General features: G+C 42.2%; 1 protein-coding gene across 1 annotated transcript in view; it reads right to left on the bottom strand.

The window, feature by feature from the left end:
- The window catches only part of FBXW8 (F-box and WD repeat domain containing 8), a 114,276-nt gene that overhangs the window by 51,781 nt on the left and 36,193 nt on the right, over nucleotides 1–26,302 (bottom strand). The window contains exon 5 of the mRNA XM_060121993.1: nucleotides 17,611–17,768. Within this exon, the coding sequence (XP_059977976.1) occupies nucleotides 17,611–17,768 (158 nt within the window). The remainder of the gene's footprint in view (nucleotides 1–17,610; nucleotides 17,769–26,302) is intronic.

Here is a 26,302-nt window from a genome sequence, read left to right as displayed (position 1 = left end):
TTGCAGAAGGCTCCACAACACATTCCTCTGGCAAATATTTTAGCTAATTCTTTCCATTTTGACTCAGAAGAAGCAGATACACTGCAAAAAATGCCAATGACTCTACACATTAAATAGGAGACAGGCACATTCCAGGATGTGCCTCTTCCAAATAGGCCTGCACTGCATTTGTTTGCAGACATTACAATAAAACAGTAAAGCAACCACTATTGCATGAAGCCTCTGACTGTTCAATCACTTGTCTCCTCTCCTTCAGCGCTAACTTCCATCTTGGGAAGAGCATCATTATCTTCGTTTGACAAAACAGAAGAAACAAGAAGCTCTGAGTGGTTCAACAACTGGTCCAAAGCCACTTGGTACGTGAAGTGGCTGGGCTGGAAGTTAGCTAGAAAGTGCAGGATGAGGGCTTCCCTGGTGGCACAGTGGTTGAGAGTCCGCCTGCCGATGCAGGGGACACAGGTTCGCGCCCCGGTCTGGGAAGATCCCACGTGCTGCGGAGCGGCTGCATCCGTGAGCCATGGCCGCTGAGCCTGCGCTCCACAACGGGAGAGGCCACAACAGTGAGAGGCCCGCGTACCGCAAAAAAAAAAAAAAAAAAAAAAAAGAAAGAAAGTGCAGGATGAGCGGCTGCATTTACAAGTGCATGAAGTAACCATGAGTCCATGAGTAATTGACATAAACTTAACCTGTGTTCTGCCAAGTGTGGAAGTTATTCAACCACAGCTCACTCGAAGCACACATGGAGTTTATCTATAAACACATTTTTCATTACTAATCAAGTACTGGTTTTGTTGGCTTCATTTCCCCAACAGAATTGTATGCAACAAAATCTCCTTTACCACAAGGTTGCAGAGCTATTCTAAGAAGGGTCTTTTTAGAAAATATATTCTGGGTGCCATCTATTTAATGGTCACCTCCTTCTCTTCTGAATGCCTGTTGTGTCATGATCTTTGTCTGTTTTCTCTACTGCAGCTATTAAGTGTGTAACTCGGCCAGATCCTCACTTGTCATCAGTGCCACTATCGTTTGCACAGTCCTCCAAGATCACTTTTAGGTGCATTAACACTTAGGATTGTTGTGTCCTCTTGATGAAGTGACCCTGTATTACATGAAATGTCCCTCTTTGTGTTATGTTCTTTGCTCTGAAATCCACTTTGATATTGCTACAGTCACTCCAATTTTCTTTCGGTTAGTGTTAGCATACTATGCGTTTTTCTGTCCTTTCACTTTGTGTTGTCTTTATATCTAAAGTGGGTTTCTTGTAGATGGCATTTAACTGATCTTGCTTTTAACTGGGGTATTTAGACTACTTATCTTTAATGTGATTATCAGTAAGGATGGGTTTAATCTACCATTTTGCCACTTGTTTTCTATCTGTCCCATTTGTTCTTTGCTTCCTTTCCCCCTTCTTCTGCCTTCTTTTGGACTGAGTATTTGGATTAATTATGTGTTTATTTCATTTTAATTCCTTTGTTGGTTTATTAGCCAAAACTCTTTGTGTTTATTTTAGTTGTTGCTTTAGGTCTTTAGCACGCATCTGTAACTACCAGTCTACCTTCAAGCGATATTACACCACTTCACATACAGTGAAGCAGCGCACTTCCATTTCCTCCCTCCCAGCCTCTCTGCTATTGTTGCCACACTTTTTATTTCTACTGTATGTTATAAACCCCACATACATTGTTATTATTTTTGCATAAGCAGGCAATTGTCTTTTAAAGAGAAATAACAAAAAAAGCCATTTATATTTACCCATGTAATTACCACTTCTACTGCTCTTCCCCTTACCACTTTTAACATTATTAAATCCTGCAGCTTTTGCAAGATGTGCAATTTCACTTTGCAACTGTGTTGTTGGATATTTGACCCCAAGACACATGGGCAAGGTGAGCAGGAACAGACACAGCAGCTAACAGGATGGATGCTTGAGTGAAAGCTAATTTTATAAAAGGTCATTTTATTAGTTAATATAGTTTATATCATGCTACTTTTACAACCTCAAAACTGCAGGGGCTTGAACAGTGAATACTTGAATTATAAGAATGTTTTATGATATTGTAGAGGATTATTATCCATGTTAACCAACATTTAGCCAAAAAGGAGTTAATGCAACAATACATTCAACACGTATTTGAGCCCCTGCCTTTCTAAGCACTGGGGAAACTGCAGTGAACAAGACAAAATAAAACAAAAAAGTCCCTGACCGCATGGAGCTGACATTCTAGTGGCATCACCAAGCATCTTGTTTGGGGGCATACAGGAGGGATATGATCTCTGTTCTCACAAAATTCTCACTGCAGAAAGACATGTTATAGTCACGAAAATATAACAAAAATATAAAAGATATATACACAAACTGCAATGGGACAATGGCTAAGCTTAAAAATGGATAAGTCCTATTGTCAAACTATTTTAAGATTCCCAAAAAGGAGCAGCTAACTTACGCAGACATTTCAAGTTGAACTGGGTCCACATACATTGCACAATATTAGTCAATACCTATCAGAGCCAAATAAATTTCCTTCCCAAACAGGTGATGATTTTAAAAATTTGATGTAAATTCATTTGAAAGGCCAAGTTTCATCATATTGCAGACACAGCACTAATATGGATTTGGCTCCTGGTACTGGGTGGATTTCTGAAGTGGCAGGATTGTGTCCTTTTTCTGCTACATTTCCTACGGAGTGAATTCACAGTACTGAAAGTGGCTGAACATCAATAAAGGTTTGCTGAATGTTTGTCTTATGTTTTAGCAATGGAACATCTGGTTGTAAGAAACAAATCCACTGAAACTGGTTTAAATACAAAAGGAAACAGGCTGAAAAGGAACAAGGCTATTTCATGGAACCCAAGGGCAGGGAATACAGCTGGCCAGTAAAAGGGGTCAGAACCGGAAGTAGGAAAACATTCAGATCAAGGTAGTATGTTTCTCGTTGCACCATACATCTTGCCTCTGCTTCTCTCTGTAACTGTGCATCCCCCACTCTCTACACAAAGCAGCTTTCTCTATTCCCCACTTCACAAGGTCTTCTACTCCAAGCACACAATTGAGACTGAAAGTCTGCAGCCCAAATTGTTCAGCCAAGAACATGAATCAGCTGCCCCCAGGCCTGGGGTCCCCGTCCTTGTCTACTCAGCTGATGTCAAAAGACCAACTCAAATTCTATGAATATGTCTACCTCTAGAGGGGCTTCAGAGCAAGGAGACACTCCAAAAGGTATCTACCACCCTTATCCTGTATGCTAGGCCAAGGTGAAACAAGAGAAAACTTCTCAGCAAATGCAAAGGGAGCTTCTGTGTGGCTCCTCAGTAGTGACTTAGTAAACGGGTCATTGCCATCATTCCCTGAACCAGGCATAAATAACCCTCAGAGCTGGAGCTGACACCCATACCAGGAAAGCTGAAAGGAGACCAGGTGTCTGTCTTTCTCCATGACAAAACCTCAATGGCTGCATAAAAGATGCTGACCTCTGAGCTAGTGCTGGGATCACAATACTGTTTCATTCATGAGGAAAATGAAAAGGACACAGGCAAAAAAAAAAAAAAGGGTCTCTCAAAAACTGCGGAAGACCACAATGAGTGAGGGCCATCAGCCCAATAAAGTAGACAGGAGTAGGGCTTGGCAGTCCCACTGCTCTCTGAGCTCAGGGCCCTCCACCTTGACAAGCAGCACCAGGGCTGCAGGACCTCTGAGTTCACCCTAGCCCAGGAACAGTCATTAAGGGGGAGATGAGTAACGATGGCCAGTCTTTGGAGGAGACATAAAGTCTGCTCAGCAGCTGTGGATGGGCACCCATGCCAGTTTGCAGCATGCCCCTTCCACCTCCCAAAGGAGGCCAGCCAGAGTGTGGTAATGAAACTGCACATAGTGGAAATGGGATCTAAATGAGTTTAAACTGATTTATGTTAGCTTTTGTAAAGATTACTCGATATCAGGAAAGTGCTACCACTGTGAAATAATGTCAACAATCCTTAAGACCTCCACCAAATGGTACTTGCACAGAATATTTATATTCCTCATCATAGGAACAAGGACCATAATGGATACCGTTTTTGTTTTATTAGGGATGCATATTTAAATTAATCTGCTATTTGCCTAAACAATTAGCTGCTTCTGTTTGCATGCACAAAGCCAAAACTGCAATTAGGCTTCCATCAAAAAGATAAGTCCCAACTAAAACTGTCCCAGTGGAATCATAAGAGCTCAGGGCAGAACTTCCCAAAATTGCTTTTTAGCATAATGGTAATTATGTTAATTGCTTGAAAGGTAAATAACTGCTGAACTGGTTTTGGAAAAAGACAATTGGTATTATCCCTCCCCTCTGATCTTTTTCATGCACCATTAAATTTAAAACAGGTTAACAGTTCAGAAAGTCATAGACTGGTCACTTATTGAACTGCACAATTTGTCTTGTGGTCTTCCGTGCTTTTTTTCTTTTTTTAAATTAATTATTTATTTTTGGCTGAGTTGGGTCCTCCCTGCTGTGCGCGGGCTTTCCCTAGTTGTGGCGAGTGGGCGCTACTCTTCCTTGCGGTGCGCAGGCTTCTCATTGCCGTGGCTTCCTTTGTTGCGGAGCTCGGGCTCTAGGTGCGCGGGCTTCAGTAGTTGTGGCGCACGGGCTTAGTTGCTCTGCAGCATGTGGGATCTTCCCGGACCAGGGCTCAAACCCATGTCCCCTGCATTGGCAGGCGGATTCTTAACCACTGGCCACCAGGGAAGTCCCATCGCGCTTTCTTGATCGGAACTTATTTTAGCCATGAGCTCCTGTTCACTTGAGCTTGCACAATAAACACCTGACTCTGAGGCTTGGTCTCAGCTTCATAATAACTAAGTAGACAAGATCAACTAACTGCAGTTCAGAGACGCTTAGTGACGTTGACTATTCATAAAGACAGCTGGCAATCTCAATTTCCACCAAGGCAAGTGTAAATAAACACTTGCCTATAAGAAATTAAGGAGGAGTCAAAGGAAATTCTGCAATGAGAAAAAGCATCTTAACAGAAATTTAAAATACACCCATACAGGTCATAGGTGATCAGTAAAAGTTCCTTGCTCTTCCCTGTATGTCAGAGGAGGAGCCATGCAAGAAGGCCAATCCTGCAGATCTCTGGCCGACAGAGAAAAGGCATATTTTTACTACAGTGTAAACCTGGAGCAAACAGGGGCCCAGGGCAGGCCACCTCCCAGCCCTGAGGAGGCTGGCCAAGTGCATCTGTGCGTGTGTGTGCGGGGGGGATGCTTCTGACCCAGGATGGGGTGAGGATGGAGTTGGGCCCCACCCAGTCCAGGGGCCCTGATATTTGCCCTTCAGGCACTGCTCTCAGCCGAAATATTTGGAGGTTTGCCTGCTGAGTTTCTCCTTGGCCCACGGCAGCCATGGGAGTGCCTACTGTGGGGGGGGGGGGGCCGAGAGAGAGAGAGAGAGAGAGAGAGAGAGAGAGAGAGAGAGAGAGATGCAGTAACCAAAAATAGCTTCATCGCTCTGATGAAGCTTGGACCAGGCTGGGAAAGTGGGAAGAGCTGGGAGAGGGGAGAGTCAGGAGGCAGCCAAGCACAGGTCCCAGTAGTAACATTTTTGGTGGGACTGGGGTTCATTGATATAGAAGCTTCTCACCCACAGCTGAAAGACTGCTTTCCCTCTTGCATGTCTCATGTCTAAGCGTAAGGTGCTCCTTGTAACCAGCTGCGTAAAATATCTGCATCATGGGCACGTGTTAAAGAATCTGTGTTAAAGAGACATGTGCTGAAGAAACCAGTTGTTAAGAGATTTTCAAGGATGCTTCAAGGGTTATTTCTTTGGGCTTCTTCATGTTTGATTCATGTATTAAATCGGGCATTTAGAATACATAAATAAATATACCCATAGCACTCACTGAACGTGTACCTCTTCACTCATTAAGTCTACACAACATCACTATGAAATGTAAGCCAGAGATGTAAGCGGCGTAAAGTTTGAGAGGACAAAACAAGTTCTGCTTTCATGGGAGAAGAGGCCAGCAAGACATTAAAATCAGTGTAAACAAGGGACATAAAGAAGGGCTAAATCATGGAGGGTCTTGAAACAGAAAAAACTAAATGAAATTTATCTCTCACCTAGATGCTGCATCCACTGTGCATGTCATCCTCAACATCCCAGCTGAACAGAGCTCTAAAGCTGAACTCTCTTGCTTATGGCAGAAAAACAATACATATGAAGTATTCTGGAAGCTGCATTCCAGACTGACAAGGGAATGTGAATGGGCTTGTGGACCAATGAAGTGACTGGTTAGTGCATAAGCAAAGGAACGACAAGACGTAAGATCACCAAAGCAGAAACTGAGTCAAGAAGGAGGAAAGATGAATATATTTAGTGGTCTCAAGTTCAAAGCAGAAAGAAAGAACATTCTAAAAAGAAGAATCAAAAACAAAGAGACAGTAAATTAAAAAGGAGGCAAGTGATATAGTGTAGGAATATGACAATGTGACTAAATAGAAGCATTTACAGTTAGCAAAGTCAAAGGAAAAACAGATCGATGGGGAAGAATTTGGACCAGCTCTTCTATAAGGGGAAGTGCAGAGAAGGCAGACAGTGCAAGGAAGACATCATTGTGCACACAGCCACTAACTCCAGCCAATCTTCTCCTGCACTACAACTAAGTGATGTAAACAATATAGAGTATATCTGGAAAACTGTATCAGACACTGGGAGTGGTCAACGTCTCTAGAGAAGAGAGGGGGTGACTGGGGGGAACCAGGACCCAGTAGTGGTAGGGAGAGAAAGAACACTTTTTTACTACATGTTTTTTCTACATGTAATACTACATCAAACAATTTGTTATAATTTGTACCTATATATTTATAAATATTAATTTTATCAGTGATGAGATATCTTTATTATTTTTCCCAATCACAATCCACATTTTATAATTAATATTTAACACGGATATACAAAATTAAATTAAAAACTCAAATTCTACTTCCGATTCATTGATGGGTTAAAGTGAATTAAACTCCAAAGGAAAGGGCTTCCCTCGTGGCGCAGCGGTTAGGAGTCCGCCTGCCAATGCAGGGGACATAGGTTCGAGCCCTGGTCCTGGAAGATTTCACATGCCAAGGAGCAACTAAGCCTGTGCGCCACAACTACTGAGCCTGCTCTCTAGAGCCCGCGAGCCTCAACTGCTGAGCCCGCATGCCACAACTACTGAAGCCCGTGTGCCTAGAGCCCATGTTCTGCAACAGGAGAGCCCACCACGATGAGAAGCCCGCACACCGCCGCAAGGAGTGGCCCCCGCTCGCCGCAACTAAAGGGAGCCCACGCGCAGCAGGGAAGACCCAATGCAGCCAAAAATGAATAAATAAAATAAACTAAAAAAAAAACCCAAAAACTCCAAAGGAATCCGTAACATCACCACCACTTCTCCTGGATCAGGCCGGCACAGGGCCTGGGCTAGGACTAGCATTCAGTAAGTCTTAGCCTCCTTGTTCTTTTTCTTTTTAAAACTACTGTTTACTGCTAACAGGAAAATATGTCTGTCTTCAAAAATAGCTCCACTCATATGTTGAGTGATATAACTGTATAATATTTAGAAACCTGTGTAATTTAAAAGCAGTGCTGGTAACTACTGAAGCTGAGGGACAGGGATATGGGGGCTCATCAGACTGTTCTTTCCACTTTTGCATATTTTGAATTTTCCATAATAAAACAGTTTTAAAAAATAATTTGAAAGGCTATCCCTAACAAAAGTAAAAACATATTAACTTGTATCTTACAAATGTTTTCAGTAGTTGCCCTGAAAACTAAGTGACTTCTCAATTAGGATGGATTTACAATGAAACTTCTAATGGTAACACTAGAGGATTTTTACATCTATGTTGATGAGGACTATCAATCTGTAGTATACTTGTTATCATATATTAGTTATTATTTTTTCTTCTTTAGTCTTGATAGGTAATGCTGGCCTCACAAGCTGAGTTGAGAAGTGTTCCTCTTAGTCTATTTTATGGAAGTGTGTAGAATTGGTATTATTTCTTCCTTAAGTGTCTGGTAGAATTCACCAGTAAAGCCATTTGGCTTGCAGTCTTCTTTGTGGAAACTTCTAAATTACAAATTCAATTTCTTTACTGGAAATATAGCTATTCATGTTTTACAGTTCTTATTAAGTGAACTTAGGTAGTTTGTTTTTCAAAAAATCAATTTATCCATTTTATCTAACTGGTTGAATTTACTGGCATAAAGTTGTTCAAAATAGTTCACTGTAACTTTTTAATATCTACAGGATCTGTAGTGATGTCCCCTCTTACATTCCTGATGTTGGTAATTCATTTCTTTTCTCTTTTTGTCCTGATCAATCTGGTTAGGGTTTGTCAATTTGATCAAAATTTTCAAAGGAACAGTTGCCCATTTCATTGATTTTCCTTTATTGTTTTTTTCTCTATTCTATTTCATTGATTTCTGCCCTTATCTTTATTACTTTATTCCTTCCACTTATTTTGTTTAACTTTCTCTTCTTTTTCTAGTTTAAGGTGAAAAGCTATACTGTTAATTTGAGACTTTCTCTTTTCTAATATAAGCGCTTAATGCTATAAATTTCCCTCTAAGCATTGCCTTAGCTACATCCCATATACTGATATACTGTTTCTAATTTTCATTCAGTTCAAAATTTATGCATCGTGCTGTGTCATTAAAAATCAGTGTTCAATATATACGGAATCTAAAAAAATGGTTCTAATGAACCTAGGGGCAGGACAGTAATAAAGACGCAGACGCAGAGAATGGACTTGAGGACACGGAGGGGGAAGGGTAAGCTGGGACGAAGTGAGAGAGTAGCACTGACATATATACAATACCAAATGTAAAATGTATAGCTAGTGGGAAGCAGCTGCAACATACAGGGAGATCAGCTCAGTGCTGTGTGACCACCAAGACGGGTGGGATAAGGAGGGTGGGAGGGAGATGCAAGAGGGAGGGGATATGGGGACATATGTATACATATAGCTGATTCACTTCGTTATACAGCAGAAACACAACATTGTAAAGCGATTATACTCCAGTAAAGATGTTAAAAAAAAAATCAGCGTTCAATATACACTATGGAATATTAGCCATAAAAAGGAAGGAAAATGAGTTATTTTTAGTGAGGTGGATGGACCTAGAGTCTGTCATACAGAGTGAAGTAAGTCAGAAAGAGAAAAACAAATACCTTATGCTAACGCATATATATGGAATCTGGAAAACTGGTACTGATGAACCTAGTGGTAGGGCAGGAATAAAGATGCAGACGTTGAGAACGACTTGAGGATACAGTGGGGGAAGGGGAGGCTGGGACACAACGAGAGAGTAGCACCGACATATATACACTACCAAATGTAAAATAGATACCTAGTGGGAAGCTACTGCATAGCAGAGGGAGATCAGCTCGGTGCTTTGTGATGGCCTAGAGGGGTGGGATAGGGAGGGTGGGAGGGAGGCTCAAGAGGGAGGGATATGGGGATATATGTGTGCATATAGCTGATTCACTTTCTTGTACAGCAGAAACTAACACAACATTGTAAAGCGATTATACTCCAATAAAGATGTATTAAAAAAATGTATCAATGTTCAGTAAAACCACCCCCCAATTAACCAAAGGATTAACACCAAACCTTGTATCATAAATGCAATGTGCCACTGTTTCCTGCATGATAAAACTATTTCAAATCATTTTCACTAGTAACTTCCAAATTTTGTAGTTATCCTAGAAATTGATCATCTGCTAATGTGTGCCTAAAGCATGAGAACTTCCCTCGCCAGCGTTTCTTAAATTTGAGAGTTTGCAGACCTCTAAGAATTCACCTATGAATCAGTCAGTGTGAAAAACAAAGCATTACAAGGCACACAGGTGATCACTTGGTGCCAACAGCCTATGACTATAAAATGCAAATTCAAACAATGAGATCTCACAGTATGGTTTAGTTACAAGGTCAAAAGATCCAGATTCCTTTTTAAAATTACCATAAAAATACACAGATTTAAAAAAACTTTCTGGGCTTCCCTGGTGGCGCAGTGGTTGAGAATCTGCCTGCCGATGCAGGGGACACGGGTTCGAGCCCTGGTCTGGGAAGATCCCACATGCCGCAGAGCAACTGGGCCCGTGAGCCACAACTGCTGAGCCTGCGCGTCTGGAGCCTGTGCCCCGCAACGAGAGAGGCCGCGACAGTGAAAGGCCCCCACACTGCGATGAAGAGTGGCCCCCACTTGCCACGGAGAAAGCCCTCACACGAAACGAAGACCCAACACAGCCAAAACTAACTAACTAAATAAATAATCAATCCTTCCCTCTACTAAAAAAAAAAAAATTTCCTAGAGATCTCACAACTCCCACCCACGATTTTATCTGTGGAATGCTATTTAAGGAACACTGAACTATTATTTAGTTACAGTGCATATTCAGTCCAAAGTACATATAAGCAAGTGTAAAACAAATATAACTTCAAACTCCCCTCACTGAAGAATAGAAAAACTTTAAAAAAGCATTTTTATTCAGCAACTTCCTCCATCACATAAACATAGTCTCTATGGCTTGTCTATGAAACAAAATCTAACACCCTAGACCATTCCAGGTGGCAGTCAACTTTAAAGTTCAATGCCCTAAGAAATACTTCCTCAGGACTGAAAGAACCACCTCAGTTCAAAACTCTACATTTCAATTTTTAAATCCACTCTGAATATCTTTAAAATGTGAGCACTCTAACTGTTAAGAAAAAAGGACTCCATCTGGTATTTTTTTGGTTTTTATCAGAAAGTTGTTTCATATTGTTTTATCCACCAAGTGTCTGAATAAGACTCCTAAGACCTAAGGGTAGGCAATGGTTTCAGGCAAGAATTACTTATTGAAACTTTTAAGAGAAAAATGACCAGAAAAGGCAGGCCTTGAAAAAGCACAAAATTCTCCACAATCCACAGTCAGGTGTCCTAGCCATCTCCCAAGCAATGCATTAGTATGTTAATAATCCACTTCTGAAACACCAGGGGAGAGGAGGAGATTGAATATTACATTCAAAGGTTATGTTATTAAATTGAAATGTCATCATCAACATACAAATGAGAGACATAAACAAAACTATTGAAGAACTGATTTTTTATTAAACATAAAGTTACAAATAAAACTTTAGAAGCACCTAGTCTCTACAGCCGTCTAAAATATGGTCCTACTGTTCACTGCTAAAAAGAAGCTTGGAGAGACCCACTTCCATCCATTGTGTGCACGAGAGTAAATGAGAAATCATAGTCACTTCGGCCCAGGTCAGGCACAGCCCTGGACAATGGAGCATGCGTGCATTCAGACAACTGCACTAGGAGTGCTGCAGGAGTGGATAAGCCACTCTGCCTTGCTTGACGGCGCCACAGAAAGACGACTGTTGGCTGTCCTATCTAGGCTTCCACGTGCTAATGTGCACTGGGTCTTGTCTCTCCTCTGTCCACTGAGGGGGACAAATAAGAACTTCTTTGCACCTAAGAAGTGTGTAATCTCATTTCTCACCGAAGAGTGAGTTTTCGTGACAAACTCTGAACAGGGAGCGGGTTTCGAGTATGCTGCCATTCCCCAATGCTGTGGCTCCAGGCCAAAGGCAGGCAAGCATGGAGCAGATGGAGTCCTGGCAAGGTCTGCACTGTCCCTGCATTAGTAGCATCTGCTCATTACTCAGAACCTTCGCCTGCTTTATCTAATGCTCCAGGAAAAGCATTTTGATTTGATTCATTTCGGTACGGTAACGTGCAACACAATTAGTGGTAAAATCAAACTGGAGGACGGCCAGTGCTGACAATCGGAAACAAGGCAGAAGAAATATGAGGCCAGTGGGTTGGAATTCAAAAAATCACAACTGTGGATCATCTTGCCAAATCTCAACACCCCAGGTGGGTGGTACAGTGTTCCTGCAGGGCCAGGAGGCTAAGCAGGACGTGGGGATGACTAACTTTTTCCCAAAGCAGTTTCCATCTCCCCCTCTGGACCTGACTCCTTCTGCGGAGAATATGTGTACAGACAGACCATCAAGGGGGTCTCAATGGCTACAGAGCTTCCCTTTGGCACAAACAGGGAGCTGAAGTTCACTGGCTCATTTTATTATCTTATTCTTCTTTTCTGTGGGGCACAGTCCCGAATTTCAGACCTCATGAGGTGAATTTCCTTTGTGCTAGCTATGGCACTGCCTAAGAAGCGCGTGTTCCCCGCTCCTAGAAAGAAGCAATACAAAATGTGTGTTTGATTATTTCAACCTGTCTTTGGCCAGAAGTAGTTACTCAGGAGTATGTTGGTACAAATAGCACAATGACAATCTGTTAAACTGAAGTTAAGACCAAAGACAATGCTACCTGAGGTCTGGGGTGAGGTTGGAGGGGGGAATGAGAAGCTGTTGCTTATCTCAGAAAGTAACAATTCCCATCAGACTGGTAAAACAAGCTGAGTGAGAGAGGAACAAGAAAACACGAGAGCTTTTATCAAAGAAACAATCCTAATACCAAAAGGAATTCAAGACAAAGCGAAGATTTCAGTGTAAACGATGCAGCCAAGGAAGTACTATAGATTTTACCCACAGAAGGGCAAAATGAAACCCAAAATAATAAGACAGACAAACGTGATGATGTAAGTGTAAACAACCAGACAGATCAACTGAACAGAATGTAACATCCAGAAACAGACCGAAATACTAAAAGAGTTTCATATGCAAAAACTTGTAAAGGCAGCACCTCAAACCAGTGAGGTAGAGATGGGCTTTCTAGTAAGAGATGCTGGAAAGATATAATCAGATTCATATACTATTCTAGGATGAACTCTATACTGGTCAAGATTCAAATATAAAGATAAGCCATAACACTATCATCCAAAAGAACACAAATAACAAATGTTGGTGAGGATGTGGAGAAAAGGGAACCATTATACACTGCTGGTGGGAATGTAAATTGGGGCAGCCACTGTGGAAAACAGTATGGAGGTTCCTCAAAAAACTAAAATTATAACTACCATATGACTAAGCAATTCCACTCCTGGGTATATATTTGAAAAAAATGAAAACATTAATTTGAAAAGATACATGCACTCCAATCTTCATAGCAGCATTATTTACAATAGCCAAGATATGGAAGCAACCTAATTGCCCATCAACAGATGAATGGGTAAAGAAGATGTGGTGTACACACACACACACACACACACACACACACACACACACACACACACACACACTGGAATACTTCTCAGCCATAAAAAAGAATGGAATTTTGCCATTTGCAACAACACGGATGGACTTAGAGGGCATTATGGTAAGTGAAATAAGTCAGACAGAGAAAGACAGATACTGTATGATCTCACTTATACGTGGAATCTTAAAAATACAACAAACTAGCAAATACAACAAAAAAGAAGCAGACTCACAGATACAGAGAATAAACTAGTGGTTACTACCGGGAGTAGGGGTTTAAGAGGCACAAACTACTATGTATAAAATAAATAAGCTACCAGGATATATTGTACAGCACAGGGAATATAGTCAATATTTTATAATAACTATAAATGGAGTACAACCTTTAAAAATTGTGAATCACTATGTTGCACACCTGAAATTTATATAGTATCATCTCAATAAAAAAAAAATTTTATTAAAGCCCAAACAGTAACAGAAGAAAAAAGAATGACAAGTAGCAGGTACACATGTGAAAAAATTCAACCTCTCTCACACTAAGAGAAATGTAAGTTGAAACATTTGGATACCATTTCTTATCTATCAAAGTGACAAATACTGAACAGTTTGAAACATACTTTGCTGAGAAAATGGGCACAACTTCATACCCTGCTGGTTCAAGTGCAAAATAATATAAGCCCATTCGCATCCACCTTTTGACCCAGACATTTCTGTAGGAAATAATCCTTCCTGCATTCACATGAAATGTCATACGTACAAGGCTTTTCACTATCACACTGTAATAGCAAAAGCATAACACAACTGTTCCTCAATAAAGGACTGTGTAAATAAACCAGTGCGTGTACACAATGGAATACCATGAAAAAGGAGCATCTTCTCCATACACTGACGTGGACAACGTTTCAAGCTGTGTCATTAACAAGATGTAAGCATTCCCAGGTTTATTACAGCATTATTTACAATAGCCAAGATATGGATACAAGCCAAATGCCCATCAGTGGATGAATGGATAAAAAAGACGTGGTATACAGACACAATAAAACATTATTCTGCCATGAGAAAGAAGGAAATCCTGCCATTTTCAACAACGTGAATGGACTTTGAGCATATTATACTAAGTGAGATAAGTCAGACAGAGAAAGACAAGAACTGTATGGTATCACCTACATGTGAAATCTAAAAAAGTCAAACCTGTTTAAAAAAAACTGAGTAAAACGGTGGTTACGGGGTGGGGCGGGGGAGGAACAGGCGGGATAAGACTGATGGTGTTTAAAGGTACAAACTTGTAACAAGTGGTGAATAAACCACAGGGTTCTAATGTATAGTATAATGAATACAGATAACAATATTGTACTATAATTATGTAATGTGATAAATATCACTACAATGGCAGTCATATTACAGTATATAAATGTATCAAAGTAACACAGTGTACACCTTAAACTTACATAATGTTACATGTCAAATTTATCCAATTAAAAAAAAGATACGCCATTAAGTGAAAAAAACCAAGGTATGGAATGATATAAAGTAGTACACTATCTTTTGTTTAAAAAGGGGGGGGAGGGACTTCCCTGGTGGCGAAGTGGTTAAGAAGCCGCCTGCCAATGCGGGGGACACAGGTTCGTTCCCTGGTCCAGGAAGATCCCACGTGCTGCAGAGCAACTAAGCCCGTGCGCCACAACTACTGAAACCCACGCCCCTAGAGCCCGTGCTCTGCAACAAGAGAAACCACCGCAATGACAAGCCTGCACACCACAACGAAGAGTAGCCCCCATTCACCAAAACTAGAGAAAGCCCACGCGCAGCAAAGATGACCCAAAGCAGCCAAAAAAAGAAGAAAAGGGGGGCGGGGAGAGAATGTGAATAGATACTAATACTTACTTGTATTTACAATAAAGAAATACTAGAAGGATAGAAAACAAACTAAAAAATATGGTTGCTTTAGAATGGAGTGGACAAAAATGGGTAGAAGCAAGACTTTGCAATGCATAACTTTATATATTAGCTTGACCTTACATCCCTTAAAATGTATTACTTAGTCAAATGCATTAAATTACAAAATAAAACCCACTCATTTATGGATTAAAAAATTAAAATCACATATTCACATACATACATAACTACTGTCTAGAAAAATAAACCATAAACAAAGTCCATTGAAGAATAAAGGTCAAATTGAAAAAATATTTAAAATCAATGACAAGGGTTATTTCCTTAGCCCTTTATTTTCAACTGCAGAAGATAACAACCCAAAGAAAATGGGGAAACAATTTGCAGAGAAAGAAATACAAACACCTAAAAACACAATGAAAAGATTTTCATATATACTTATATAAAGAAAGGTAAACAAAAACAACAGTGAAATACCATGTCCACCTATCAGACAAGCATGAGGAAGCAGTCATTCTCATATACTTTTAGTGAGACTATAAACTAGTGAAACCTTTTTGGAGGGCAATCTGGCAGCATTTATCAAAACGTAAAGCATCTGTAGCCTCCAATCCGGTATTACTGGTAATTTACTCTGTGACTATACTTGCATAAGTCCATCACGATACTTGTTCAAGGATATTGTTTTGCAGCACTGCTTTTAATAACAACAACAACAAAAACCAATCCAGATGTGCATCGTTAAGGGCCCTAATAAGTAAATTATAGTACAGCCACATAATGCAATACTACACAAGCTGAAAAAGAACAGGGTTTACCTATAAGTGCTAATATGGAAAGATCCCAAGATGTGTCATTAGGTGAAAAATCAACATGCAGAAGAGTACACAGAGTGGGACATACGTGTGAAACGTGAGAGGAACTAGGAGTAGGGGAGCAGGGAGGAACACTTCAACTTCTTTTTGTATACATTTTCTTTTTTTATATATTATCCTTTTGTGCTTTGAATTTTAACTACAAAATTTTTTTAAACCAAGTATTTAAAATGCATTATGACAATTATTTGCCAAGTATTTACTGAAAAAAGAAGTTTCCCTAGCCTATCTACAAGGTTTCCTATTATTTCTGTGCAACGACAGGGATAAGGGTGACAACTACAATTCTAACCAACAAACTAAAACCGGCAGCACACTTGCACATCACCAAAAACTCTATTTTCAAGCTCACAAGATATGAGATGTGAGGTTGCAAAAAATTGAGATGCACCTCTTTATAAGTGTCTCTGTGGAGTTATTACATAAACAGCACTACATCCCTGGCATGGCCCAGAAGACACAACCAAAGTTCTCGATTTGCGACTGATGAATGATTCAATCTCAAAGAAATAACTTAGTCGGCTTCTCTGGACCTCAGTTTCCCGATCTGAAGAAGAATGTGTGTGTGGCAGGAAGAGGCTACTGGATGGTTCTAAAACTGTATATGATTCTAACTTAAAAGTATTACAACTTCTGCATAGTTGTTTGAAAAAAACCTCATTGATAATTCGGCACATAGGAATCACACTCAAGCTGCTCTTATGTTATCTATCCAGGATGTTAACAAACATACACGAACTATGACATACCCCAGAGACAGCTCAGCTGAATTTCTAGAGGCTGAAAGGAAAATCCATCAATGGTGCCCAATTAACGTCAAACCAAAAAAACAGAGTTCATGTTAAAGTAATAAAATGAAAATATTTAATATTTCAGCTCTAATTTTTATTTCTTAAATGGCATATGGATATAAAATTCCCCATTAGGTCCTTTACTACAGTCTTGTCCCTCTGAGCTACCTCTGAAGATTTGCAACCACGCCATGACAGGAACGCTAACATTCTGCAATATCTTGTGATCCAACTTTCAGGCAAGTGGGGAGACAAAGCTTTTGGAGACTCAAACTTTACAACATAATGGAAGTTAGGAGCATGAGAGGTAGTATACAATATCACAGCCATCAAAATTATTAGACTCTTCTTACCTAGTTCTGTAAATCCACAGCTGCCCACACACAAAAAGAATTCTGTTGGTCCCAGAGAGACAACGTATTACCATAAATTATCTCGTATGGTATGTAAGTGCCAGGAAAAGGTAAGCCCTGCCTACCTTTATTTTTCTATTTCCATATTTGTCAATAGATTATCTATGTCTATCCTCTTTTCACTCTTTCCTTTGGATCAAGCAGAGACGAAAGGAAAAGTAGGCCAAGTATATTTAACACCAAACAAGTTATTTGCTTAAGATGGCTTGGCCAGCCTTGTCTGGCTCTAAAACCTAGCCCTACAGTTCCAGTAGGAATTAAACACCAGTTTGAAAGGGCGCTGTGTTCCAATGCCTACTAATGCATTGAGGGTTATTGGCCAACTTCTTCACATAAAGGCAAGAATAAGGGTGTGTGTGTGAACATGTGTGTGCCCACATGTATGTACGGAGGGATTATGGGTGGAGCCGGCCACAGCTGCTTAATTTTTGTCAAGCTTTTTTTTTTCCTTAACAGGGAGGAGGCTTGTGGTTACTTACCATCCTCATAAGCCGCTACCGCCAGCGAGCTGTTTATCCTCACAAAGGAGACATATGGCTGCATTCCAGGCTCATCCTCCTCGTAGTCCGATTCCAGGAAGGGGGCTGTGTAGTCCCAGGTGCGGGTGTCCCACACCCTCACGTCCCCTGATGTATATCTGGAAAAGAAGGACACGCTTGGTTCCAAATGGGGAGTGAAGAGCAGGGCCACCGTGGAGAGAATGTGGAAGCCTTAAAACGACAGAGGAGTCAGATCTGGCCGGTGTGGAGCCACTGCTGCAACACTGTTTACACGAGTCACTCCAACAAGAGGAAATGGCAACTCTGTAACAGAAAGGCCAAGAGCACGTTTCCTGTTCTCGTAGCACAATGGGGACAATTTCAAGTGAGAATACTGTAATAAAAAATTGGGTAGCAAGATCTCCTTGTTTTTCCTTTTTGACTATTATAACCAGTCTGTTACCTTAAGTCCTCCCAGTAAAGGGATCACTAGCAGAAATGTGTAGAAGCCACGCTATTTATACACAGACGCACACACGCGAAAGACAGAGAGGGAACTGCTAAGGACTAATGGTCTTACAGGCACAAGCTTTCTAGTACTTCATCCATGCATCAGATTTGACTGATTAAAGTCCCTAAAGACTAATTGATTTGCTGAAACAATTAAATCTTGCCTTTAGCAGCCAGACAGTGCTGCCTTCTCATGAAAAGCTCTTGCCAACATGTATGACACACCCCGGTTTCGCCCGCTTAGAGGACAGGAGCGCTCACTCTCTCCGATTACACCTGCCACTGCAGCAAATGCCTCACTCCATCAACGTCAAGGCAGGGCCGGAACCTGCGCAGACACCAGGCCCCAAAGATAATGGAACGGCCAGATGATGAGGTGGTGCGCTGGCTGCCACTGAGGTGTCTACGCTAAGTTCTTCACATCTGCTACAGGGGGTTTGATTCAACATGTAAAGCAACGGTGGGAAAGCACGTTAGAAACGGGGTAATGTATGTATATCGATGCTCCTCTCACTTCACCCCAGCTTCGACCTCTCCCCTCCGGCCCCGTGTCCTCAAGTCCATTCTGTATGTCTACGTCTTTATTCCCGCCCTGCCACTGGGTTCATCAGTACCATTTTTTTTTTTTTTTTTAGATTTCATATATATGCGTTAGCGTACGGTATTTGTTTTTCTCTTTCTCTTATTTCACTCTGCATGACAGACTCTAGGTCCATCCACCTCACTACAAATAACTCGATTTTCTTTCTTCTGATGGCTGAGTACAGGGAGATCAGCTCGGTGCTTTGTGACGACCTAGAGGGAGGCTCAAGAGGGAGGGGATATGGGGATATATGTATGCATATGGCTGATTCACTCTGTTGTACAACAGAAACTAACATAGCATTGTGAAGCAATTATACTCCAATAAAGATTAAAAAAAAAAGAAACGGGGTAAGAGTCTCATGATGAACCCACACAAACACAGAGACAGGCAGACAACTGTAAAGGTGTTCAGTCTTCCTGAGGCCAAGCCATAGTTCCTTCTTTGATCTCACATTACAAGTGTAGAATTGAACAAGATAACTCCAAGATTTATTTAATTACTTAAGTCTATGACATGATGCATCTATGAAGTGGTTATAGATTAATTTCTCATGAGAGGTTTCTTAATAAAGAAACTGGGAACATTCTGATTCAGGAATGCTTCATTTACTAAATGTAGCAGTGTTTCCCTCAAATTATTAGTTGACAGCAAATACATACATTGAATTCAAAGGCCATTCTGTCACACACATTCTCTAGGTTGGAGCACTGGACTCTCTCCCTGTAGGACAGTGACTGGAGAGTGTATGCATAGTGTAAAGAGGCAAATAGGAGAGACGTGCTTTCTAAAACTGGACTGATGGGCCTCTGTTTGACCACTGATCCTCCAGTAAACAGAAACGCTCACTCCATGAGTGTCATTACACCTGGCAATGCCAGGTGTAAAAGCAAAGGCGGCTATTGATATCGCCACGGCCGCTGGCTCCCAGACCCTCCAGGCAGAGCTCCATATCACCTTCAATGAGGAAACCTCCATAGGAACACACACTGCACTGCACCAAAGCTACCAGGCTCACCCTGACACCCTGAAAATGACTCGAGCATTCCCTGCAATAAGGCCACATGCTTAGCAACAGAGACACTCAACAGAGATAACATGGTTGAATTTCTAGGCTGTGTATGATTATTAGATTCTTAAGATTAAATTCTATGTGAAAGGAGCCGGCCAATTCAGAAAAGAAGGGTAAGAAGGATGGCAACATCTTTCAGAAATACGGAGAAGGTAAGTGAAAGACAGAGGGAACTCAGGAGATCAGAGGACTCAGGAACTTTGAGAGAAAGAAGTACACAAACCAGGAAAACGTATGTACTTTCCATCAGTCTTGGTCACTCTGTTTCTTATGGCCTGCATATGGGACCACACCAGCCGTCTTCACGTGGTCCTCTGAGGTGCCCCCTTAGTGGATACAGAGGACAGGATTTGGGTGGCCTGAGCGCCACCATCCGCAAGCTCCCTTTACACAAGGAGTTCCAAGGTAAAGCAACAACAACCAAACCAAAACTTGAAAAACTGCTGAACCACACAACCGTGAGCTATGAAATACAACGTGTCTCTCTCTTTTGGGGAAGAGGAGAGACGGAGGGCAGAGGTCACCCAGAGAGGAGCATCTTTTAACATCGAGAAGGCTCCTGACCAGCCTCTTCTTCCATGCGGCTGTCCCCTTCCCACTGCAATTCCACCCACCTAGAATTAAACACGTGCTCTCCTCAAAAAGCCTCAGCCCACAACCAGACTGGCCTGTTGCAAGTTCCTGATTCTGTCGGTGACAGCATCCATCCCAGGTCACTGGTACAAAACCGAGGGGCTCCTCCATACCTCCTTCCCCGGCCACCCACACTGCTATACATGCGGTCAGCACGCCCTTCCTGCCCTTCTCGTTCCCCGTCTGCCACCAGGTCCCGCTCCCGCATCAGCTCCCGGCCCACGGCAGCCTCCTCACTCCTGAGCCTCGCCCACCTGCAGCCAGCCCCGCACCAGCCAAGCCCTCAAAAATACCTGACTACGCGGATCTCTCTCCCTCTCTCCCTCGCCCTCCACACTAGACCCCGAGCCTTATCATCTACGATGGCAGCGGCCTAGACTTTCCTCGAGTGGCAACTGTGTGAGTACGTGTGTAGTCATCTGACTGTTCGTCTCCCCTACGAACCCACAAGCTTCTAAGGTCAGGGGTTGGGTCTTGCTCACTGATGTTGATCCAGTGACCAGAACAGTAGAACTACGATAGTACTTGACACCTAGGAAGCCCTCTGTAAATCCTGAGGCCTCAACACCACACTGAATGAAGCTTTAACTACCGGCCAGGCACTGAGAACTCTCCACAAACTGGCCTCCACCCCTCTTCCAGCCTCACTTTCTCCTCTTCCTTAGCATGAGCTGGCCTCTAGCCAGGCCTGCCGTTCACTGGCTTCCACACCATAGGTGTCTCTGCACCTTGGCTCCACCTTTCTGGAGCCCCTTCCCTCCCCATGAACCAGCTGGGTGGGTCAACCTTGGCTACACATTAGAGTCACCTGGGATGCTTTTAAAACTCCCAATACCCAAGGGCACACCAGATCAATGAAATCTGACTCTCTGGGGGTGGAACCAGACAACAGTGTTTCCCAACGTGCCACCAAGATTGAGAACAACCTACCTCACTCAAGCCCACCAACGTCTCAAGGCCTAGCCCAGGCCCTCCTCCTCCATGAAGCCTCTCTGACTCAACTACTGCGCCCTTGGACCTGAAGAAATGGCGTTCACTGCTACATCCCACGTCTCCTCACCCTGACCGTGAAGTCCTCGTGAACGCCCTACCTCAATGCCACAGCCTCCATCACAGTGCCTTACACACAGCTGAAAGAAGGGGGTCCCCAGCTGCTTTGAGTGGCATCTCCTTTTCTTTCTGCTGCCCACCTTCTAGTGCTAATGATCAGTGAAACACCCGGAATGCGTGCATCGAGATGCGTCAGACTTCTTGCATTTACTTCCAAACTGATTAAAACCTCTCTATAAAACACGGAATAAGTAAATTATTTTGGTAAACATGAAATTTTCCATATATATCCGTTTAAATCAACTCCATTCTTCATGGCCAAAAAGCATGATAATAGCATAAATGCTGCAAAGCAACTCACAAGGCAAATATAAAAGACTCGGTGTCTCCTTTATGATGGGAAAAGAGAATAAATATCCCATTTCAGCAGGTACTACACGATGACTCAGCAATAGGCTCTAAAATCTAACACATGAAAGCAACCACAGCAGTGGTGCTCAGACTGTGTTAATGAACTCGTGCTAAAGAAACAGACATTTTCATGAGGGTAAAACACTGGTTGGGGTAGAGGGACCTGGACCAAACTCTAAATGTGATCTAAAAGCGCTTAATAACGTTGGCCAGGAGAAGCAAGAACAGATAGGGAAGGGAGGTAGGGAAAAGGGCTGATTCTTCTCCAGAGCTCCAGATGTCTTTATGGCTGCCTAATGACAATTACACTCAACCAATTAAGACACCACTATGACAGTTGCATTGTCAGTAAGCCTTTGGACCCCAATGTTGATGGCTCTCTAATTAGTGTCTGTGCAAAGTACAACTGCGACTAATATATTAGCTGATGTAAGAACGCTAAAGAAAAACTAAGGAAGAAAGAAGCCTTTTCCAAACGAGTAAGGACGTCCCGGCCCACGGCACGGACCAGTGAAGCTGTATGCTTTTCCCAGTCCTTTTTTATGCTTGGCAACGTTGAGTTTACCTCCAAATAAATAGGTCAGAGACCACAGCTGATTTTTTGTTGAAAGAATGGGAATAGAGCCTCTTTCAAGCTCGGCACACCAGAGCAACTGCCAATTTAAAATGATTTACCATGGAAGAGCTTTCATTAACTAGTACATTTCCAATAAGCAGACTGCTTATTTGGACTAGGAGACCTGAAGAAAATGGAAGAAGTGCTGTACAGCTGCAAACAACCTTGAACCTTTCTCCTCCTCTAAGGAGCCAAGCAGGTGGGAGCTGTGGGGGGATGGTTCCATTTTGCTTCCAGCTGCCAGTGATTTGCTAAAAAAATTTTTTTCAAGGCTCTTCACAACAACCTGGGGCACTGTTTTAAGAATCTGGTAGTCAGGTTAAGTGACTTACCCAAGGTCACAAGAAACATTTTAATGGCACAGCTGGGGTCAAACCGGGTCCCCAGGCTTTTCTCTAACTGCTGCTCTAGCCAACAAGTCACTCTGCCTCCTCCGATGAGTGTCTGTAAACACATACGGCTTTTAAGAACCATCCCCATTTAAGTGCAATATAAGGAATTTACTGTTTTCAATACTGTGACTCAGGCTTGCCGGACATAGCCCCTGACCCTAACTCATCAATTCTACCACTACAGCTCAACTGGAAGGCAAGAAGCCAACAACAAAAAAGCTCAGTATGCTGGCAAGGGGCGTGCAACAACAAAAAAGCTCAGTATGCTGGCAAGGGGCAGATGCAAAGGTGCCGCCTACACATGCTTTACAGGTGATGTGGGAGCACATGTGGGATGGCTGGTAAAACTTCACCCTCTACAGGACCATAGTCACAGAGCCACCCCCAAAGTCACAAGTCTATTCTGATCAAGTACTCACAGCAGCCAAAAGGAGCCTTGTCATGAGGCCTCAGGCCAGGAACAGCAAATGGTTTCATTTGTGTGTCAAATCCAATAAATCAGTAGTGGCTGCCTACAGCCCTGTGTTGAGAAGGATTCTGAAGCTGTATTCCATCCAACTCACCAGAAAAATAAATGCTGTAACGGATTTTTCATGCCCACCGTTGGTTTGGGAGTGAGGAGCCATGGAATATATGCAAGTTACTTGCGTCCTTACTCCATACAAAACTCTGCCTGGGGACTTCCCTGGTGGCCCAGTGGCTAAGACTCCACGCTCCCAACGCAGGGGGCCCGGGTTCGATCCCTGGTCGGGGAACCAGGTGCCGAATGCCACAACTAAAGGAGCCTGCGTGCCGCAACTAAGACCTGGTGCAGCCAAATAAATAAATAAAAACTCTGCCTGGCCAACTCCTAGTCATCCCTTCCAGACTCAACTCAGAAGTCACTTCTCAGGAGAAACCCTGCCTGACTTGGAGCCTACACTAGGTGCCTCTCCCCAGTGTGTTAGAGTGCCCGCTCTTCCCCTACCCTAACCTCTCTCACACTGTCCTGTAACCACCTGTAACTGTATCCCTTTGGCCTATGAGCAAGGGATGTGTACCCCTCCCCTCAGCAAGGAAAGCAAGAGATGTGTACCCCTCCCGTCAGCAAGGAATGTGTCTGCAGTATTCATCTGTGCTTAGTACATACTGAATGAACGATTCTGACTTAAACTCAGAAGATGGAAGTGGTTTAAAGCCTACAAAGCAATTAGGCAGAGGCCCCTACGAGTGCAGTGCCCACATTTCAAGAAATGTTCACTATGCCCTTAACATGCAGAGGTTTTAGGAGCTAGTCACACATACTCCATACTTTCTTTAGTAATACCAAAGATTACAAATCAATGAAAGCAAGAGTATTTACTGTTTTCTATGAAACATGACTGTGTTGTATTATGCAATTAACAAAATGAACTCAATCCCACGGTGCAGTCTTTCTGTGGAAATGCACTACTACAAACATCAAGTGCAGCTTAAGATGCATCAATTGAAAAATAATGAACATCTTAATGGACCTTACGAGATCCATGCACTACACACTTAAAACTGTTTTCCATACATCTTGGTTAATCACAATCAATAGAGTCAGAGCCAATGATGATTATGCAGAGCTACTGTAGCTGTGGCCCTTCCCATTATTCCTTGGAGAACCAGAGATGGATAAATGCAGTCATGAGTTCACCAGTATTTACTAAGGATATTCTGGAGCTCCTTCATTAAGGGTATAATAAATGTAAAGCTCTCCTCTGGTCTCTTATCAATATCTTACCTCAGACTTACTTACCAGAAAAGCATGTATACCTCACAGCAGAAAATAAATAAAAGTATTTATAAAAAGAGGTCCCTAATGGGTAATGATCGAATTCCTTATGGGAAACAATCCAATGTCATAATAAGCAGCAGCACAAAGTCTATATAATGCAAGGTTGAAAGGAACTGCCAAGAGAAACAGTTTTTTAAAAAGGAGAAAGACAGAAAGCAAGTCCTTAGTAAGTATAAATATGGGGTGACATTTATCTAATGCAATTTTTATCACCAATCTGTATTTACAAAGCATCTGTTATCATCTCAAGAGCCTCAAACTAATCCTATGTATTATCCATTTTTATACATTCACATGAAGCTAGAGTATTACAAACACCATCCTTGAGGTCCTCAGCTCCTGAATAGCAAGTGTTGTAAAATTCAGGGCAAATACACACTATTTCAGATCAAAGCCATATTTTGGCATGGTACATGGTCAATACAAAGGTACATTTTTAATTACTGGGAAAAGTGGAGAAAAAATGGCTAAAAGCAAGCTATTTCAAGTTACCTTAGACACATGCCTATGTCTGAACTATTATTTTCCAACAGTTCTTAATTATAAACAATGATAACATTCCAATAAAGTGTCAATAGGCAAAGTGAACCAACCAGAGATTCAGACACCAAATTTTACATATATAAACTGGAAGCTCAAAATGTTGCTTCATGTCTGCATAAGACTGGCAACCCTCTCGACTCTGTCCAGGTTGTGACAGACAGAGCTCTAGGAAGGATAAAAGCCAGAACGACAGCCAGAGGTCACTTGGCTGCTAGAGACGTGTGTGTGGTTTTGCTTGGTGTCACTTGCCTCAGAGGGAATGGAGATGGAGGAAGTGCAGGAGACCAAACAGGACAACTGAGTACTTTTCAGGGAAAGAAGACACCTAGCACTTGGTGACATCAGACGATCCAGTTTTCCCTCCAACCACACTTGACAGAGAAGAAACATGGATACACAGTCACTGTTCCTTCCAGTCAAGGCAGGAGTTGCACCCTAAAAAGGCAGATCACCACAGCAGAAAACGGAAGAAGAGGCATTTAGGAGTGCTGAGAAAAACCTTGACACAAAGAGGGGGCTTGATGTTTTTTAAAACCAAAAGGGGGGGGGCGGGAAATGGTCCTCTAATGTGAATAGTATGCTTTCTTACGCAAACTGAAGCGCTTCAGACTTATGAATCTTAAGTGACAGTGAGGAGGGACGTCACTGCAAAACACCACCATACTCCTGGGCGTCTGATAAAAGCTTCTCGTGAGCTAATAGCTTAATGGTTAGCAGAGCTGGCACAAGGCTCCCGGTGAGCCCCCCGCTTGACTTTCTCCGGCAAGTTTTACCCGAGATGCTCTCCTTCACTAGATGGCAGTAAAGCGAATATATTCCTGGCAAATTATACTTAGACCTACATCTCAGGTTATAATGTGACCCTTCTGAACTCATGATGTCATCTGTTTTCAACACCCTTAACTCCCAGAGTGCAACTGTGGAGAAAGAGGACGGTCTAGGCCTCACAAAACAGGACTGGGATGCCGTCATAGTCTCGTCCCTTCTAGTCTTTTCCCTCAATGATAAACGTATAATTTGAGAGACATTCTAAAATTCTCGGAGTTCTCACCACAAACAAAAACAAAGAAACAAACACCAT

Source organism: Lagenorhynchus albirostris, chromosome 14 (assembly GCF_949774975.1).
Source record: "Lagenorhynchus albirostris chromosome 14, mLagAlb1.1, whole genome shotgun sequence".
Lineage (NCBI taxonomy): Eukaryota > Metazoa > Chordata > Mammalia > Artiodactyla > Delphinidae > Lagenorhynchus > Lagenorhynchus albirostris.
The sequence above is the reverse complement of the archived record's forward strand: the minus strand, read 5'-3'. Positions and strand labels throughout refer to the sequence as shown.